Below are 20,373 nucleotides of genomic sequence, written 5' to 3'. Positions count from 1 at the left end.
TGAAGTAGAGGAAGAATGGATTCCTTCCTAAGTCCTTGGCATGCCTTCAAGCACTGACTGAGTTATGATTATAATAATTATTAAAAAGGCACAGTGATTCGTAACACGGACACGGGGAAGCGTAGCATGGGCAGGGAGCGTGACGTTTTTGTCAAGAAGGACTTGGGTGTGAAAACACCGGAACCGCGGGTTCCTAAAGGTCCTTCCGGGAGTGACGGTCACAGCACGAGTTCAGAAACCACAGCCCCGCCCCTCCCCGCTCGGCCCCGCCCCTCACCCAGCCCCGCCCCTGCGCTCAGCCCCGCCCCTCCACTGGCCCCGCCCACGCCCCTCCGCCAAAAGGCCCTGGCACCCAAGCCCGGGGAGAGCCCGGACAGACAGGAGCGGGGGGCGGAGCCGGGAGACATCCGTCACAGTCCTGGCCCGGAAACGTCTGGCCCGGGCGGGGCGGGGCGAACCGGCCGGTGGCTGGCCTCGGCTTTGCATAGCAATGCCCGGCTTTGCATAAGCAATGCAGACTGGCATTTAAAGGCCCGCGGCCGTCACCAGGGATCTTGTAGTTAACTCCGTGCAGACCCATCCTTCGCGATGCAGCCCCTGTTGCAGGCTCCGCTGCTGCTGGCCCTAGGCTTGCTTCTCGCTGGCCCTGCGGCCCCTGCGCACGTCCACCTGAAGCAGGTGAGTGCCCCCTCTTTTGAAGAGGTTGCTTGCAGCCTCCTGGCCCAGCTGGGGGTGTGCGGGTCAGGGTGGGATATAAGGGTGGCTGCTGCGTTCTCCAGAGTTGCTTCTCTGCCGTAGAGCCTCCCCAAGTCACTAACTGTGGGACTCTGATCTGTACAAGGAGGGTGGGCTCTAAGGACTTGTTCTGCAGCCGGGCTGTTCCTGGAGCCGTTAATCTCTTTCACGTCTGCAAACCTGCTCGCCGTCTCTCCAAGCGCCTGAAACTGAGCAGAGCAGAAAAACTAAGGCACTTCCCCGGGCCGAAATTCAGTCCTGTCACCTTGCTCCTCCTTGCAACGTCCAGGTCCCCGCGGTAAGGCCTGGTGTCTTATCTCTTCCCCTGCTCCAGTGCTCTGAGCTCTTCCCGAGGATGGGTGGCTTTGAGAGCCCCCACAGGCCAGAGGTCCAGACTCGCCCATCTGGAGACAAATATCCAGCCCTGTGAGCCACTGAGAGACCAGGTCACGCACCCTCTAAGCTTACTTCTCATTCACAGCACGCTCCAACCTCTGGAAAAGGGAAGTTCTGTCATTCTGACACCCGAAAAAGCCCAGTTCTAGCATAATGTCCTCCAGATTCATCCATGTTGTTGCAATTGATAGGAGTTCCCCCCTTTTAAAGGCTGAATAATATTCCATCATGTGTATATATCACATTTTCTATATCCATTCAATTTGATGATAATTTCTTTATCCATCAAGTGTCCGTTCATGGCCACTTAGGTTGTTTCCCCGTATCTTGGCTACTGTGAGTAATGCTGCAATGAATATGGGAGTACAGATATGCCTTGAAAATATTGATTTCAGTTCCTTTGGATATACACCCAGAAGTAGGATTACTGGTTCATGTGGTATTTCTATTTTTATGATCTCACTTATATGTGGACTCTAACAAAGTTGAAGTTACAGAAGTAGAGAGTAGAAGAGTGGTTAGGGGGTTGTGGAGGGAGGGAGTGGGGAGTTATTGATCAAAGGATACAAAGTTTCAGATGGGGGAATAGATTTTGTGGTTTATTGTACACGAGGGTACCTGTAGTCAATAAAAATGTATTATATACAGAAGTTTCTTGACTTACAATGGGGTTATGTCCTGATAAACCCATTGTAAGTTGAAAATATCATCAAGTCGAAAATGCATTTAATATGTCTAACCTACCAAACATCATAGTTTAGCCTACTCCACCTTAAACATTCTCAGAACACTTACATGAGCCTACAGTTTGGCAAAATCATCCAACACAAAGCCTACTTCTTAACAAAGTGTTGGATGTCTCATGTCATTTATTGAATACTGTGCTGAAAGTGAAAAGCAGAGTACAGTTTCTACTGAATGCGTCTCACTTCGGCTCTATTGTAAAGTTGAAAAATCATAGGTGAAACCATCCTAAGCCAGGGACTGTCTGTATTCCAAGATAACTAAAAGAATAAATTCCACATTGTACCCTATAAATGTATACAACTATGATTTGTCAATAAAAAAAAAAAAGCCTGGTTCCATTGCCTCTTGGCTACATAGCTGTGAGCAAGACATTTAACACCTCTGGCAGCAAAGAAGTAGTAGACCCAGGTCCCCTCCCACCCACCCACCATCTTGGAAATGCTTGTCAGAGAGCAAGGGACAGTGAGGTGTAGGGGAAGGTGGCTAGGACTGAAAGCAGGAAGGCCTGGCTTCCATCCTCTGTCCCAGTCCACCGATTCCCTGAGCCCTGGTCTCATCCTCTGTGAGGGGATGTGATGATGCCAACCTGCATCTTGGACAGTTGTTAGTGAAGGGAAATGCTGTCATGGATGGAAAAGCTTGAAAATCTCAAACAAATAAAGCCATATAAACCTGGGGCCTTGGCCTCACCCTGTCTCAGAGGCACAAATTCTGTTTTGCCTGTTGAATGAAGGAGATGACCTCTTGGCCTAATTTGCTGGGAGGATTTGTACCTTGTCCCTGAGTGTAGGTTGAGAATGTTTCTCTTGGCTCCAGGGCTGGCCACTATAAGGTGGAACCTGGCTAGCGGATTCTAGTCTCCTCTATGTCCCCATTCTCCTATATGCCTTTACTGTGGATGTCATCCCAGACTAGAGGGTCTTAGATTGGCAGTTTTGGAGAGGGCTTGAGATGTCATAGAAGTCACCCAAAATCACACAGCACCTACATCTTCTCTGGGCTCATGTGATTCAGAGGCCTGACCCTGAGACCATGGGCCAGATGGAGGCTGTGAGTGTTTGAATATCAGAAAACCTGAATTTCAGTTCCTCTTCTAGCATTCGCTGGTCTTGTGACTCAGGGCTGTGATGAGCATTAGATATCAGGGGAGGATGTCTAGGGAGGGATGGGTCCCTCATCCACTACATCTAGCCCATGGCTTTCTTGTCGTGCCTAGAGCAGCTAAGCTTCTTTCAGCTTCAAGGCCTTTGCCTCGGTTCCCCTGCCTGGAACATTCTTTGTCTCTGTACTTACATGGATGACTCTCCATCCTGCAAGAGTCCAGCTTAAGTATCACTTCCCCACCACCCACTTTAAGTCATCTTTTGTTACTCTCAGTGTCACCTTCTACTCATTCCCTCTGTGGTACTCACAGATCATGGTGGGTGATATTAATTTCCATTAGACTGTAAGCTTCTCAAGGCAGGGCAGGAACCAGGTCTAATTATTTACCACTGTTGACACAGCGCTTAGCCCTGGGCCTATAATCGTTGCTCCATAAATATGTGTGGAATGAACATTGAAGGCAACATTTAGTGGCACCCATCCTGTCCTGCCTCTCTTAGTCATGGCACAACCTTTCATTCCACGGGATAGAAATCCATTCCAAGAAGCTCAAGAAAAGGGGAACTTTATTACAGATAAACAAGGTGTCTCATGGAGCTAATGGCAGGAAGTGGAGGCTGGGACATCTGATGGTTCCCATTTAGGGAGCCAGCTCATGCTCTGTGCCTGGCGTTGGGTTGCAAGCTTTACATACATGCTCTCGCCCTTGCAACAGCCCTGAAAGGAAGACAGAAATGCCTCCAATTAAAAGATGTGAAACTGAGGCTCCAAAGTGGTAACTGGCCTATAGAATCACATGGTAAATGTGGCTGAGCTATGATTTCCACCCAGGTCTGTTTGACTGTGGCTCACTCCAAAGCCAAGCCCTCACTGCTACGCCATACTGCTCTTTAGATAGGGTAGGGTGACTCCATCTGTTCCCTTTTCCGTAGTCCCATAGAGCCCTTAGTTCTTGTCCCTTCTTCAACTTCAGCTTGGTCATTGGTCCCAGGTCTAGGTGCTCTGCCCCCAAACTTATGACCCAATGACAGTGTGAAGTCCCACGTCCTCAGTCTCTTGTGTCTTAATTCCAAAATCTGGCAGGGAGAATCTGTCAGCCTAGCTGAGGTTAGGTGTCCCTTTTGATCCAGTTGGCGCTGGGCATGTTGAAGATGGGGTCAGCCTGGGCATGTGGGACTGGAGGGTTTTCTTTCTGAGATGGGATGTGAACGGTGGGTCTCTTGCAGGTGGCCTGCCGGGGACTGGGAAAGGTGTGAGTGGGTGGGCAGAGAGCCTGCACAGTGTAGGAGGTGTCGGGATCATGAGACAGGCAGACAGGGCCTGGTGGGAGTGGGGAGTGGGTGGTCACATGGCGTTGGACAAAATGGTGGTGGAATCAGGAGACCTCCTGGGGGATGCAGAGGAAGAGCAGAAGTGGCTCAGCAGAGGGGTGGAGGTGACTCAGGTGGGGGACATGGCATGAGCAATGGGATGGGAAGAAGAAAGCAGTGGTTAGGACTGGGGAAGTCTGTGCACTGGGCATTATTCATCAACAAGTGACCCACTTGGGGATGTTTTCATGTGTCCCTATTCCCTTCCGGCTTAGTTGCCTGCCTTGAGGGTGGGGTTTTGGATTTGGTTCTGTTTCCCACCATGTTTTGCATTTCCCATTGTTCCTGGCCTTGGATGGGGCATGGAGTGTGACAAGAACAAGGTCCTGGGTGTGGGTTGCAAAGGTGACTCCTCCAGGAATTTGCCCTCTAGCGGGATCCCAAGACTGGCTGGAGAGGAGCGGGCAGCAGGGAGGTGGGAGGTCAGGGCAGGTCGCCACCAAAGGTGGATAAGGTGGGTCTCCTATTTTGAAGTTCCAGGTCTGACATATTGTGCCTTACAGTTTACAACACACTTTTGGGAGATTATGTCTTTTGAGTCTTTTAGTTTTGTTCTGCCTCCAAAATGTGTAGGACAAGTATCATCCCAGCTTCACAGATGTGGACGTACAGATGAGGCTCAGGGAGGCAGGGACCTTGCCCACGGTCACACCACCAGGAGCCTGTCCTGTGGGCTCTTCTGACCTGTGACAGTCGCTTTCATCAACCTGTCTTTTCTCCTCTTTCTTTGCTGCCTGATTATGCCTGGCCATCCCAGCTTAGTAGCTTCTCCTGGGATAACTGTGACGAAGGGAAGGACCCTGCGGTGATCAAAAGCCTGACTCTGGAGCCTGACCCCATAGTCGTTCCTGGGAATGTGACCATCAGTGCCAATGGCAAGACCAGTGTCGCCCTCACTTCTCCTCTGAAGGTGAGTCTGGGAGGGGAGGGGAGGGTGGGCTGCTAGTAGGGGCCCTGAGGGGTGAATGCTTAGGGAAATGTGATCCTGGAGTTGCGGGGCAGCACGGGATGCGTAGATTCAGACTCTTACTTGGGTTCATGGAATCTCACAATCAGAGGATTGAAAGGAATCTCTGATGTCAGCCCGAGCAGCTTCCTGATGAGGGCAGGGATGACTGACACCTCACGCCTGATAAAAGCGCCCCAGCCTTGTCTGGAAGCCACGGCTGACTGCTCACCATTGTCTGACAGCTCTGCTTGGGCATTTTAATTTTGTTGCTGCTGTGGTTAATTATAAAATAGGCATCAATTAGCCAGTAATATATACTCGCTTTAGAAAACACAAGTGGTCAAAAAATAAATAGAAGAAATCACCTGAAATCTCACCACCTAGTGATAACAGATAAGGACTTTTAACCTTTTGGAGTCAGACATGCTACCATTGTGCCACAAGGTCACATGGACTTTTAACATGTTGTAGGATACACTTTGCAGTTTTCCCCTATACAATCACATGTATAACACACATATTTCATTTTAATGGATATGTATGAAAATAAGCAGTGCTCCTTGTAAACGTCCTCCTGTAATCTAACTCCTCAAGAGAGTCATTGTTAGCTATTTATATATCCTATCAGGTTTTTTTTTACATTTGTGAATACATACACATTGATACTAATGAATAGGATTATATGATATGTGCTAGTAAACTTGCTTTTTTTTGTATCCCATTATGTGCTTCATGCTTCTTTCCAGTGATTAGGTAGATTTACCCAATCATTTTTTAACCTAATCATTTTTAATAGCAGAAATATTCTGTTGTGGATCTTTCATCATTTATATAAAAAAGTTTATTGTTGGACGTTTAGTTTGTTTCCAGGTTAGTTTTTGTTTGTTTTGTATATTTATTTATTTATTTGCTATTATAAAGATCTTTGTAGAAATTTTTCTTATAATGCATCCTTTTAGAATTTTCTGACTCTCTAGACACAGACTTTTTAGGTCTTTTGATGCACATTGCCAAAGTGCCTCACTGTGTGTGAACCAACTTACCCCCTCAACCAGCAACAGCAGATTTGCCTTTTTCCACACATTTATTAAGACTGGGCATTTTCTAAAAATCTTTGCCAGTCTTTTATGCCATTCCTAGTGAGTTTCGATGACTATTCATAAGTTTATTTGCCTTTTGTATTTACTTTGGGAATAACCAATTTATTTCTGTCCATTGCCTAATTTAGGGGTGGATTTAGGAGAACAATAAAGGCTTTCTATGTATCCGTTGCAACACCATTTATTGTAGTCCTTTACTGTCTAGCTTACATTGCCATCTTTATATGATGTTCTGACATGCCCTCCAGTCTGTTCCTGGTCCAGATCTATTCTGGTAGTTTTGTCTTAATTATTTGAACGATTCCTCATTTGGAATCTGTGTCCCTGTAACTACCCTTAGACCTGGCTTAATCACGGCCCCTACCTTACAGGTTTCCCTTGAGCAATACCTGAGTTAATAAATAATGTAGGAAGTTCGCTACAGAGGGCCCAGCACCCAGGACAAGCACAGTGCACGTTTGGTCTTGTTGACAATGCAATTAGCATGCATCTTTCCCTGCAGCCCCTTTGGCCCAGATACAAGTCCTGGCTATGTAGCAGCTCTCAGCTCCCTGCATTTGTTCCTGAGTCTTCTCCCGGCTGGGCCATTGCATTTTCTTTACTGTTCCTCAAGTGACAGGGGTCAGAGGGACAGAATCATTCCTTATGTATGGACACTGGACTGTCACTCTGCCAAGGTCACAAAAATACCACTTGTATGCCCCCTCTGCTGAATCCAGGCCACAGGCCTGCTGCCATGCTCGCTCTCCTGCCACCTCCTGCCTTTGCCACACAACCGCTGGTGGCATTTCTAGGAACACCGAGGCTGTGCAGCTGGCTTGGAGGCAAGAAGCTGGCGAGCCCCCTCTTCGCCCCTCACCTGCCTTTCCTTGATTTAGAAGCTATTAAGATGGATTTTATACCTGTCGTAAGTTTGGGCCTAATTAACTTCTTTTGCGGGAGGATCGCTCAAGGTCAGGAGTTCGAGACCAGGCTGAGCAAGAGCGAGACCCTGTCTCTACTAAAAATAGAAAGAAATGATCTGGACAGCTAAATATATATATAGAAAAAATTAGCCGGGCATGGTGGCGCATGCCTGTAGTCCCAGCTACTCGGGAGGCTGAGGCAGGAGGATCGCTTGAACTCAGGAGTTTGAGGTTGCTGTGAGCTAGGCTGATGCCACTGCACTCTAGCCCGGGCAACAGAGAGAGACTCTGTCTCAAAAAAACCAAAAAAAAAAAAAAAAACAAAAAAAAAAACTTCTTTTGTCTTTACTCTTACTTTTGCTTAGTCAAAATTGGCCTCAGATTCCCTCAGCTCCTTCCCTTCCCCCTTCATTTCTCTTACCCACATATTTTTGGTCCAGCTCCTTTTTCCTTTCAGGGTACGTGCACATCAACTGTTAGATGAAAGCCTCTCTGACTCTTGCTAGGGAGAAAAGAGGACAGGGATACGAGGCTCAGGGAAGGGAGCCACTCGCCCAGGTCATGTAGCTAGTTGTTAGCGAAGGCAGGGCTGGTGTGTTTATCTTGCCGTTCCTGCTCCTGAGTTCCTTCTGGCAGGAGGTAGACTTAATGCTCCGTGTGTTTGCAGGGGAGTTAAGGGAAGTGCTACTGCAGGTTCATTTCCAGAACGTTCCCCTTCCCAGCAGATCCCCTTATGAGAGCTGCCCAGACCTAAGCACTGTTTGAGCCTGAGGGCTCTTGAGGTCCATGGGGCTTCAACCCCTCATTATACTGAATGCGGAGGGGAGTGACCAGCCCATGCCATGCCATGCCATGCCATGCAGCCTGTTAGCGATAGAGCCAGAAAGCGACTCAGATCCTCTCTTCTCTGACTTTGCTGTAGTGAAATTTCTTTAATCAGAAGTCTCATCTGGGACCTAGATGGTTTTTACCCCAGCCGCAGTTTTTAACAGTTGGATGCCCCAGATGCCACGAGCCGTGGGCGAGATCGGGGCCTGCTCTGGAACTCCCTTCCCTCTTCTGACTTGCCACTCGGGAGCTGGCGTGGTTTGTAACTCCCACTGCCTGGCCCTCCCTCAAGTGCCAGCCTGCGGACCCTGGTTTTCCTGTACTCAAGTATTGTAAACTGTCCCTGTTTTTGGCATATATGCTTATTTCAGGCTTTCAGGCCCAATGACGTGGTCCCCCACCTGCCAAAGTCATGTACTTGCAATGCCCCCTGCCTGGGGCCTGTGTCAGAGATATAAGCGCCCCTCCCCTAAAATGGCTGCCCTTCAAGTCACTTGCTGTCAGTGAGTCTTTATCCAGGGCCTTTGTGTGAGTGGCCGTATGCAGGGACCAAAAGGAGAAGTTTTTTTTTTTTTTTCCCCAAATTGCAAGAAACTGACTTTTAGGATGTCATAACAGGTAGGTACCCGATTGTCAAGATGGAGAAACAGAGTCCTTGAGAGGGGAAGGGACTTGCTTACGGGCCCCAGCAGGTGCGTGCCAACCTAAGACTAGAACCCGAGATCCCAACGCCAGGTCCCATGACACAGAAGAGTGTATCTAGGCTGTGCTATGGAAGTCTCAGGGAAGTCCTGGAATTACCCAGTCCCGCTTGCTCTTCTGAGCCATCCTAGCCAGTAGATTGAGAATCAGAAATGAGTCATAGTTTGTAATCCCTATATGGTAGGCGTGGCTGCTGCCTTAGAACCATCTATGGACTTAAGTCCGGCACCCCTCCGGTGTCCTGCTTGGGATGGGGGTAGGAGTAGGGGTGAGGAAGGCACTGCCCCCTCTAGACCATGCAGCCCTATGGGACTTAAGCCTGCTGGGAGGAGCCAGGCAGGATGCTGGCCCCCTGCTGGGCCCCTCAGCTGGGTGTTCTTGTTCAAGGTATAACTGGTTCAACCATTTTTATTGGGGTATTGGGGAAATGAGGAGAGGGTATTAACTAAGGAAGAAGGTGGGATACAAGTCAGGTAGGAGGCAAATTGTGGATTTCAGGCACTGTGTTAAGTGCTGGGCAGTTATTGTCTCCTTGGATGGGGCCCGTGGGAGAGGCAGGTGCTACGAGATATCAGGCCTTTGAAGATGAGGAAATGGACACTCAGAGGAGATAAGTAACTCCGCAAGGGCATAGTGCTTGTAAGTGGCAGAACCAGCACTCCAACCCAGGCCCTCTGGCTCCAGGCAGAGGGGTGGCGGGAGCAGGTTTGGCAGGAGAGAGGGAGCTGGGAGGGTGCTGTGTGAGTGGGAGTGAGGATAATGGGTGTGTCAGCAGCAGCCGAGGCCAGCGAGGGACCAAATTGAATTTGTCCACTTGAGATGCAGGGTGTGTTGACTTCTGCCTTCTTTCTGGGCTTGGAGGAAGGCAGCCGATATCCTCCCGTCTGGAACTCCTGACCTCGAGCGATCCTCCTGCCTCAGCCTCCCAGCATGCTAGGATTGGCCGGCAGCCAATTTCCTGACATCTGGGGCAGGTGGAAGACTCGAACCCACAGCCTGGGGATCCAGCCTGAGCCCAGCAGGCTCAGGGGGTGTAAGTGCCCCTTCAGCATTTCTCGCTTAGAAACAAAGCCCCAGGGAAAGTGAGCTTGGAGGCTGAGACTCAGAATTCTAGAACATCACAGCTGAAATGGATCCTAAAAACGTGGCTTCCTGCCGTAGCACCTGCAAGGAATCAGATACTTGAGAGCTCATTTCCTACTGCCCTTTCCTGAGAGTTTTCCCTTGATACCTTTGGTGGGGCATGAACATGGTTCCAAGGAATAACTCATCTGGCACTAGAGACAACTAATAAATAGTAAGTGCTTAGCACGTGCCAGGAACAGCTGGGACTGCCCACCTTGAAGTCCTGGCCATTTCTCCCAGTTCAGCTCCAACCTCCAGAACAGGAGGAGAATCATGACAGCATGCAGGTGTGAAGTGTGTTCTAGATCTTCTCATCTACCTTCTCTCTGAGTGCAGGGCTCCTTTTGTAGCTTCCCCAACTGAGTCCAGGGGGCCACTTCTTCTTGGAGTGGTTCCATCTGTTGTAACCTAACTGTGATTAAAATATCCTACCAATCGCAAAATGATCTCCCCGTAAGTCCCTATTGTTCTTATTTCTATCTTCTATGGCTGTACAGAGAAAATATGATGCAGGAACAGCCAATGAATCTTGGTAACCAGCTCTGGTCAGTTGATGCTAGCTGTCTGGAGTCCTGTGTAGAAAAGGATTCTGAGGTCAAGACTGGGCTCGGAGGGAAAGTGCAGGAGACAATGAAGTTCACCAACTAGCAGTTAGATGACAAGTGCATTTCAACGCAAGTGTTAGCTCTAATCAATGGTTAGTGACTACCTAAAGAATTCTAGGACTGTGTATAGTTCAATGAGGGGGGCGAAATTCACATTCAGTTATTAATGTCTGCTATGGGCATAGGAAAGGGCCTGTGCCACAAAACTGTCATTCTTGGAACAGAATATCTCTAAGGTCCAATCCAGTTAAAAATTCTGTGATTAAAATGTATTGCTGACTTTTTTTTTGGAGACAGAGTCTTGCTCTGTTGTCCAGGCTACAGTGCAGAGGTATTAGCCTAGCTCACGGCAACCTCAAACTCCTGAGCTCAAGCAATCCTCCTGCCTTGGCCTCCTGAGTAGCTGCGACTACATGTGTGGGCCACCACGCCCAGCTTATTTTTTGTATTTTTTTAAGTAGAGATGGGGTCTTGCTCTTGCTCGGGCTGGTCTCGAACTCCTGATCTCAAGTGATCCTCCTGCCTTGGCCTCCCAGAATGCTAGGATTACAGACGTGAGCCACTGTGCCTGGCCTCTTGCTGACGTTTTAAAGAGACAGAGAAGCTGGTATGTTTGCCCTGGAATTTACACTTGTAACCTTTTTCAAACTCTTTTTCACCAGGTGGAATTAACTGTGGAGAAGGAAGTGGCTGGCTTCTGGGTCAAAATCCCCTGCGTGGAACAGATTGGCAGCTGTACATATGAAGACTTCTGTGATGTGCTTGATACTATTATTCCCCCTGGGGAGCCCTGCCCAGAGCCCTTGCACACCTACGGGCTTCCCTGCCACTGTCCCTTCAAAGATGTGAGTACTTAGTGAGGGGACAGCCTTACTCCTGTGCTCAAGAGTTGGGGCTTAGACAGACGAGTCTTTGCATTCTCCTTCTGTAGATCTGGATGTTTCTGGATATGCAAGTTGCTTTGACCTATCTGGAATCACTTAACTTTTGGGGGCCTCAGTTTATCCATCTTTGAAATGGGAGACTTGAACTTGGATGTGATCTCCAAGTCCCTTTAGCTATAGTAATCTGTGCTCTACAGAGCCATGGCAGTCTCTAACCTTATGTTGCTATTCGGAGGAGGGACAGTTCCTGGCTATAATCTTAGCGGTGGCTCCACGAGAGAGATCCCATCAGCAGGCCCCCTGCTGACTGGTGGTCCGCTGACTTTCCCACAGGGCACCTACTCACTGCCCAAGAGTGATTTCACCGTGCCTGACCTGGAGCTGCCCAGCTGGCTCAGCACCGGGAACTACCGCATCGAGAGCATCCTGAGCAGCGACGGGAGCCGTCTGGCCTGCGTCAAGATTGCCGCCTCTCTAAAGGGCAAATAACGGGGCACCAGCCACACCAGAGTGAAAGGGTAGAGGAAGGTCTCTCTTCCTCTGTCTTGTGTTTGCCAAGGCCAAATTCTGACTCTGCCCTTCTCCAGCTCCTTTCTACAATGATCTGCTACCCTCACTGAAAATCATCTTGCGTCACTTACATTTTAGGCTGGGGCAAGCAGCCCTGATCTAATGGAGGTCCAGTCTGGCAGCTCTTGATAGCCCAGGACATCTGCTGGGCGAGCCATGTCACTTCCCCCACCTCTGTGGCTTTCTTTCTAAAGAGCTTCATTCGTTTCCCAAACAGTCAAGGAATGGGAACCCATGTGTCTTGGGACATCAAAACAGTTTAGACTGACCTAGTCTCGGCCTCCTGAAGTACCTTTATGACTTTCTTTTTTACTGGTTACTAACTTAAAGTGAGAGTATTAACATTTTCGTTCTACTCCAGCCCCCTTTTACAATGGAGAGCCTTAAGTAGTTGATCTTAGTCTGGTCCTCCATTAATTTCTGTGATTAATTTTGATTTCTTTTCTAGGTTTGCCCAATTAACACCGGCGCCCAATGTGTGCTGGAGAGGCAGGGTGTGTGCGGGAAGTCCCTTGGGGGAGATATTTAGGAACTCGTTTACAAACTCAGGTGCCGCAGGGTCAAACAAGAGACTTCAGTGAGTGACGAGGACTACTAGAAACACGTTTCCTCTTTTTTGGATAAAGATAATACATACAATGGATACAGTAAATACTTCTCATACTACACAAAAAGCTGGAGCACATATGCATTGATACCAGGCAGCCAAGCCCGGGCTCCGGCTGTGTCTAATTAAGGATGGCAAGGACTGGGATAATTTGGAGAGTACACAGCCAGTTCGTAAGGATGACCCAGCTATAAGCAGGCAGTGCCATGTAAAAATGCTGTGGGCCTAGTATTGCCAAATAGTCTCAACTTTTTCTCCAAGAGAAGCCAAAAATCCAGATTTTTATATGAAATCTTACAATTTTTAAACATTGGCAGCTAATTTTTTTTTTTTAACACTGTGGGCCAAAGGGGCCAAATGGACATGTTGGTGGGGAAATTTGGCTCGTGGGTATCCAGTTTGCAACCTCTGATCTAAGACCGTGCACACCTTGTCCTCTCAAGACAACTCCTGGCACCATTTCTCCCTCCATAGGGCCAAATCCATAGTTTCTGGCTCCTAGGAGAAGGCTCTTCCAGTGCCAGGGGAGGTGCAGGCGGCCTCTCAGCTCTGAGCTGTAGGGATCCCAGGGCTGCCTGCCCCAGCCTTGGAGACCCGTCAGGGTGAATGGCGCAGATACGGAAGAGTTGGCCCCACAGGCAGATGCTCTGCGGGGTGCAACGAAGAGAGGGTGACTCGATGTCAGTCTGCCTGGATTTGTCCACTACCCTGTCATGCCATGACAACTTCCTGAACCACACACCAGCCCGGCATTCTGGGCTCATCTGAAGCCTGGAATGGCAATAAATCTTTTTAACTTGCTGAGAATTTCTCCTTTGTCTTGGCTGCGTATTTCATGTACACATCTGGGGATCTCAGAAGCTTGTTTGGGTGGGCTGTTTGCGCTGGGAGGATTTGTCGCCATGGTTCAGGTAAGCCACGGCAGTTTTAGAGACCAGCTCCTCTGCTTCTGTCTCGTGAGCCACCTGTTGTCTCTGCTGCCTTCTGTGTCGTCACCGTCTGGCTCCTTCATCTGCTGTTTTGCTTTCCCATCACATTGTAACCTCTGCTCCAGCCTTTTTTCCCTCTGTTGGATCTGTCTTATTCTCACCATTGTTTTTTAGTTCACATTCTTGAATGGAACCTTGGTGGCTCACTTGATCTTTTTATATCTGCTGTGCTTTTGGGTCAAATGTTCCTTGAGGTCTCTTGGGGGTGGGAGGTGAGAAGTAGAAGGGGGTGTCTCAAATCACAGGGCAGGTGGACTTTCTAATAGTTGATGCTGAACCAACTGGAAGCCATTTGGAAAAGTTGAAATTAGATCCATATTTCACATCCTATGCAAGAATGAACCCCAAATGGATCCAGGATCCAAATGTAAGAAAATGAAACCAGACAAATACTAAAAGAAAACCAGGATGAAAAATCCAGAGGCAGTAAAAGATTGATAAATTAAACTACATAAGGAGGGAAAAAAATGCTTGGCAAAAAGCACTATAAAGTCAAAAGATGGGGAGAAAGTATTTGCAGCATATACCACAGACAGTTAATATTCCTACTATATGAAGAATTAAAAGTTAAGGGACAAAGGACCAAAAACTTGATAGAAAAATTGGGAACAGACACGAACACACACTCACATAGAGATGTAAAAACAGCCCTTAAAAATGAAATGTTCAGACCCACTCATGATTAGAGAAATGCAAATTGGAATAATACTGAGATATTGTTTATTACCTTAGATTAGTGAAAGACAAAAAGTATCACACATTGCTAGGGAACCAGGCATTACTGGTGGGAATGCAAACTGATACAACCCTTCTGGAGGGGAACTTGTCAGTACTTAACAAAACTACACAAGCCCTTACCCTTTACCCTCACCATTCCACACCTAGGAATTTCCCTTGAAGAAACACCTCTGACAATACAAACATATATAGGTACAAGATTATTCGCTGCAGCATTAAAAGTGCAAATGTTGGGAGCAACAGAAATGTTCACATATAAACGAATAGCTGAATAAACTGTACCCACATGATAAAATACCATTTAACTATAAAAAAGAAAGGATCTCTATGAATTGGTATGGAGTTGTTTTGAGAATATATTGTTAAGTGCACAAAGTATAATGTGCTACTTTTCATGTTAGAAGAGGATATAAGAGGATACATGTATCTGCTTGTCTGTAAAAAATAAATAAGGAAAGATTAGCCAGAGACTAATGAGATTAGTTCTCTTTGGAGGGTAGGTGGGAACAGAGTGGAAGGAAGGGGGAATAACAAGGTATAAAGTGTGTACCAGGTGGGACACAGCTAGGTATATCAGAGTGTATTTTGTATACCTGTGATTCTTAGAACCATAGTAGTGTGTCTCGTGCCCCCCAAATAATTAAAATCAACCAGGAAATGAGGAGAGTTCAAAATGAAATACAAACATTAACAAACGAACTATTTGAGATGAATAATATAACCACACTGAAAGGGATGGGGAAGAAAAATAGCTAACTGAAGTTAACAGTATTTTGATGGGACACTAGAAAGGTAAAGGCAAAAGGTACTGTACACAAATAGGGTCGTCTAATCAGTCTGTTTTTCGCAGGAGTGGGGGTTAGCAATTCAGAAGGTATTCCGTGTGTGTGTTAGGTTGAGGAGATAAGTATATTGTAGATAATGAGAGCACGCGGGCGTGTTGAAAGGACAGGAACCAGCTTGAAGGGCTCTCAATGGCCAACTCTGGGGCAATCTGAACAACAAAATAATGACAAGAATGGGTTATAATCCATGGAATAAAAATACACAACAGGATCCCATACACAATAGAATCTCGATTAAATGTAGAATAATGTAGGGATAGGGGAGAAAAGGAAGGTCGAGGGACCCTGAGTGCAGGCATTGTGACCAATACCATTCCCTAAGGACTCTGAAAAAGGAAGCCGCCAAGAAGAAGTCGCCAACCAGAGACCACCTGGGTGGGGATGGATGAATCACTAAGCTGATGCCTTAACAAACTGTCTGTGCTAACCTTCCTGTGACAGCAGTTTATGATTAACCTTTATGGTCTGACCTCAAGACAATGCTGGTCACGTACAGCTGTTTCCTAACAGGATTTTTGAGCATTTAAAAACATCACCATTGCCCCATAGGGAGTCCGCCTCCTGCTCAGGAAAGGACCCTTACTCTGTCTGTGGAGTAGGATCTGTTGTCTGTCTCTCAATAAACTTTCTGTGGCTAGTTGGCTCGCTCTTGAATTCCTTCCTGCCTGAAGCCAAGAACCGACTTGGCAAGTTCAGGGGACTTTCCTTCTCTCATTGGGATACTCCCTGTATCAGAAGGAATTATAGAAACAGAAAAAAAAAAAAAACCCCACCATTAGGCAAACACCTACGGAATAATTGTTGCAGACAAGGAACATATATGGATGCAAAATTAGTAGATAAAAGTATGATGGGAAACAGAACTTCGCATCACTTTAAGATCTCACAAGATACTAATTATAAAGGGAAAAACAGTCACTTTATAGTGGAGAAACCTGGCAGATGCCACCTTAACCAAGTGATCAAGTTAACATCAACACTCATAAGACATATTGACATCATGCACCTCCTAATATGATGTGCTAGAAGGGCACAATGTCACTTCTGTGATATTCTTGTCAAAATGTGTAATCTCAATGAAATTGTGAGAAAAGATCAGACAAGCCCAAATGGAGAGAAGCTCTACAAAATAACAGGCCAGTACCCTTCAAAAGTGCCAGGGCCATGAACAATAAGGAAAGACTGAGGAACAGTCACAGACTGGAAGAGAATAAAGAACTATGGCAACTGAATGCCTTGGAGATCCTGATTTGGATGCTGGCTTAGAAAAAGGAGCATAGACCGTACGCAGTGGCTCACGCCTGTAATCCTGGCACTCTGGGAGGCTGAGGTGGGAGGATCACTTAAAGCCAGAGTTTGAGACTAGTCTGAGTAAGAGCAAGACCTCATTTCTACAAAAAACTAGAAAAATTAGCCGTGCGGTGGTGGCGCATACCTGTAGTCCCAGCTACTCCAGAGGCTAAGACAGAAGGATCGCTTGAACCCAGGAGTTTGAGGTTGCAGTGAGCTATAATGATGCCACTTCCCTCTAGCCTGGGTGACAGAATGAAATCTTGTCTTAAAAAAAAAAAAAAAGAAAAGAAAAGAAAAGAAAAGTAAAAAAAAGGACCAGAAATAGGATTTCACTGATGTTAATGACTTGGTTTTGTTAATCGTACTTTGGCCTCCACGCCTGGCTAATTTTTTCTATATTTTTAGTAGAACAGGATCACACTCTTGCTCAGGCTGGTCTTGAACTCCTGGAGCTTAAGGGATCCTCTATGCCTCAACCTCCCAGAGTGCTAGGATTAAAGGCGTGAGCCACAGCATCTGGCTGTATTTTTTAGATATACTTTATCAGGAAGTTCCTTTCTGTTCCTAGTTTACTGAGAGTTTTTACCAGGAATGTAAGATGTTAACATTGGTAAGAGCTAGGTGAAGGGTACATGGAAATGCTTATTGTTTTTGCCACCCTCATAGGTCTACAGTTTTTCAAAATAAAAAGTTGTAAAAATATATGGCTGAAGTTTCCGTTTTGAGAAAGAAATAAAGATATGAGCCATGTAACTTCAGTACAGGAAGGGAGATGAACATTTATGCAAATAAATGATGTGTTACAGAATAGAAGCTTATGGGGAACTGCGTAGTCTGGACGAGTGGGTGAGTGACAGACGAGATCTGAAAAATGAGAAGGAATTAAACAGATGAAGAGAGGGCAAAGGCGTTCCAAGTGGAGGGACTAGCACAGACACAGGTCCTGCAGCAACGGAAAGCCTGGTGCTTTTGGGGAACTGGACAAAGGCCAATGTGGTGGGAAGGAAAAGGTGTGATTGGTGCCAGGAAAGCTGGAGACGTGGGGAGGGGACCAGCTGACACAGAGTCCCCCTGACCGGCGCCTCCAACCTCCTACGTTTGTGTCCATCTGAGAACTTTCCCTTGAGGGGGTCATATTACCAGAGCAATTTCACTTCCAATGGAGATTGGCGTGGCAGGGAGAGGTTCTGCCTTTTTGTTTTTGACTTTGAACTCAGATCAGGGAATTGCTTACAGAGGCTCCTGTGTGGGTTTGAGTCAGGCACAGCCTGGACATCGTTTGCCAATAACAAATCTTACAGATCCTTAGAGAGTTGCCTTGCCTGTCAGTTCTATTCCCGAGGGCACCGTGGCTCATAAACCTCTGCGCTTATGTTACTTACGTCTACCTGGTAGCCAACTCTTAATGCCTGGTATGGGTGACTCCTCCCCCCAGCCCATATGCAGGGCTTTTGTTACTAAGCAATCCCAACTCTCCCATTCCTTTTTCTTTCTTTCCATGGCCTTTATGAAGATCAGAATTCAGCTTCTTTTTTTTTTTTTTTTTTTTTTTGAGACAGAGTGTCACTTTGTTGCCCGGGCTAGAGTGAGTGCCGTGGCGTCAGCCTAGCTCACAGCAACCTCAAACTCCTGGGCTTAAGCGATCCTACTGCCTCAGCCTCCCGAGTAGCTGGGACTACAGGCATGAGCCACCATGCCCGGCTAATTTTTTTGTATATATATTTTTTAGTTGGCCAGATAATTTCTTTCTATTTTTAGTAGAGACGGGGTCTCGCTCTTGCTCAGGCTGGTCTCGAACTCCTGACCTCGAGCGATCCACCCGCCTCGGCCTCCCAGAGCTAGGATTACAGGCGTGAGCCACCGCGCCCGGCCTAGAATTCAGCTTCTTAAACTAATTTCATATATCATTGCCCTCTATGCCCCAATCACAGGGAAACAGAGCACATCAGTCCAGTAGAGAAGTGCAATAGGAAATGATTCTGAAGGTCGTGGGGGTCAGGAATTCCACCACATTCTTTGTATCCTCCCAAATATCTCTATTCCAACTACCAGGTCCCAGTTTTTGCCAAAGAAGCACGTGGCAGTCGAGAATTCAGCCTATGTTGTCACAACTGGAATGACCAATTTAGTTCCTGTCAGTGATCTCAGAGTGCTGACTGCAATCAGAAAGCGTTTTTCGTACCAGTTACATTGTGGCCTGAGTTTCTTGATCTGGTAGCTTACCTCCCTTGTCTGATTTTGCACGTTGCCCTGTTCTACATGCAAACCTTAGTGCCTGGGTTGGCTATCTACCATCTGCAGAAACTTGAGAATCAGAATTCCTGAGGATTGCATTGCTTTTTTCCAGAGGTTCTTTTGCATCCCAGGGTTTAGTCACTTCATTGGGTTTGTGATTGTTCCTGTAATTGCATACACAACTTAGCATGTATGCATGTATGTGAGTTTGAATTTTATGGAAGGAGGAGCCATAGATTTTATTAGGATCACAGTGAGGTGTATGACCCCCCCACCCTCAGAGTCATAAACCACTGCCTTATCTTCATTTTATTGTCCCATATTCTATAGTAAGCCTTCCATGGGTTCCTCAAAGCCTCAGCTTCTCCAGGCTCCCGGTCTGGGTCCCAAAAGAGCAGAGACTTTGTTATTGGCTTATAGCTTCCTATCTAGTGAAAGGATGTTCCTCTCCACCTCTCCTTCATGACACCACAAGGACCTCACTTCTCTGTGAGGCTGTTGTTTGACATCTGACCATTGGTAAATGAGTGATATGTTAGAGGAGGGGACTCTGCTAACTCCAGCCAATTCCTGTTATTCAAGCCACAGTATCAATAATCTAATAGAAGGTGATGTTCTTTATAAATATTCATCATACTGTAGATTAATGCTTTACATGCTTTCATAGGTGTTAGAGTTCGCAATAAAAAGTTTATAAAAAGTGTATTTCCATTACAAACCATTAATAATTTCCCCCTCAAATGAAGTTTATTTAGTTATAAAATCAACATATTATTTTAAAAAATGCAACAACATAGGCAAGCAAAAAAAGCATAACATTTCACTCATAATTCAACCCACTTGGAGAAAATTCTTATGACATTTTATGTTCTGTGTATTCTTCAAAATTAGTTGACTATATGCATGTGATTAATTTAAAAAAAAATGAAAATTGAGGCCAGACATGGTGGCTCATGCCTATAATCCTAGCACTCTGGGAGGCCGAGGTGGGAGGATCACTTGGGGTCAGGAGTTTGAGATCAGCCTCAACAAGACTGAGAACCTGTCTCTACTAAAAAAAGGAAAAAAATGAAAATTGAATCATGCTTCACATTTTTTTTCTGAGACAGAGTCTCACTCTGTCACCTAGGCTGGAGTACAGCAGCATCATCATAGCTCACTGCAACCTCAAACTCCTGGGCTTGAGTGATCCTCCTGCCTCAGTCACCCGATTAGCTGGGACTACAAGCATGCACCACCATGCCCGGCTAACTTTTTTATTTTTTGTAGAGATGGGGTCTGTAGAGACGGGATCTTGCTCTTGCTCAGGCTGGTCTCAAACTCCTGGCCTCAAGCAATCTTCCCGCCTCAGCCTCCCAAAGTGCTAGCATTACAGGCGTGAGCCATCATGCCTGGCCCATGTTTTATTTTTAACAGCTTTATTCAGGTATAATTGATATATAATAAACTACACATATTTCAAGGGTCCAATTTGGTAAGTTTGGACATATGTACCCTCCTGTTAATCCATCTCCACAATCAAGATAGTAAACATTAACCATCGTTTCCAAAAGTTTCCTCATGTCTCTTTGTAACACTTCCCTCTCACCCTCAAGCAAGCACTGATCTGTTACTACAGATTAGTTTGCATTTTCTGGATTTATATA

General features: G+C 46.5%; 1 protein-coding gene across 1 annotated transcript; it reads left to right on the top strand.

Moving 5' to 3' along the window:
* The first annotated feature begins 420 nt into the window (after positions 1-420).
* Positions 421-13,434, top strand: GM2A (GM2 ganglioside activator). The gene is made up of 4 exons (XM_045551337.1): positions 421-678; positions 5,110-5,262; positions 11,229-11,411; positions 11,784-13,434. The coding sequence occupies exons 1-4, from the start codon at positions 589-591 to the stop codon at positions 11,937-11,939; spliced, it is 582 nt and encodes a 193-aa protein (XP_045407293.1). The 5' UTR covers positions 421-588; the 3' UTR covers positions 11,940-13,434.
* The last annotated feature ends 6,939 nt before the right edge of the window (positions 13,435-20,373 follow it).

The sequence above is a fragment of the Lemur catta genome, chromosome 5 (assembly GCF_020740605.2).
Source record: "Lemur catta isolate mLemCat1 chromosome 5, mLemCat1.pri, whole genome shotgun sequence".
Taxonomy (NCBI): domain Eukaryota; kingdom Metazoa; phylum Chordata; class Mammalia; order Primates; family Lemuridae; genus Lemur; species Lemur catta.
Note: the sequence above shows the minus strand (reverse complement) of the source record. Positions and strands in the feature narration are given on the sequence as shown.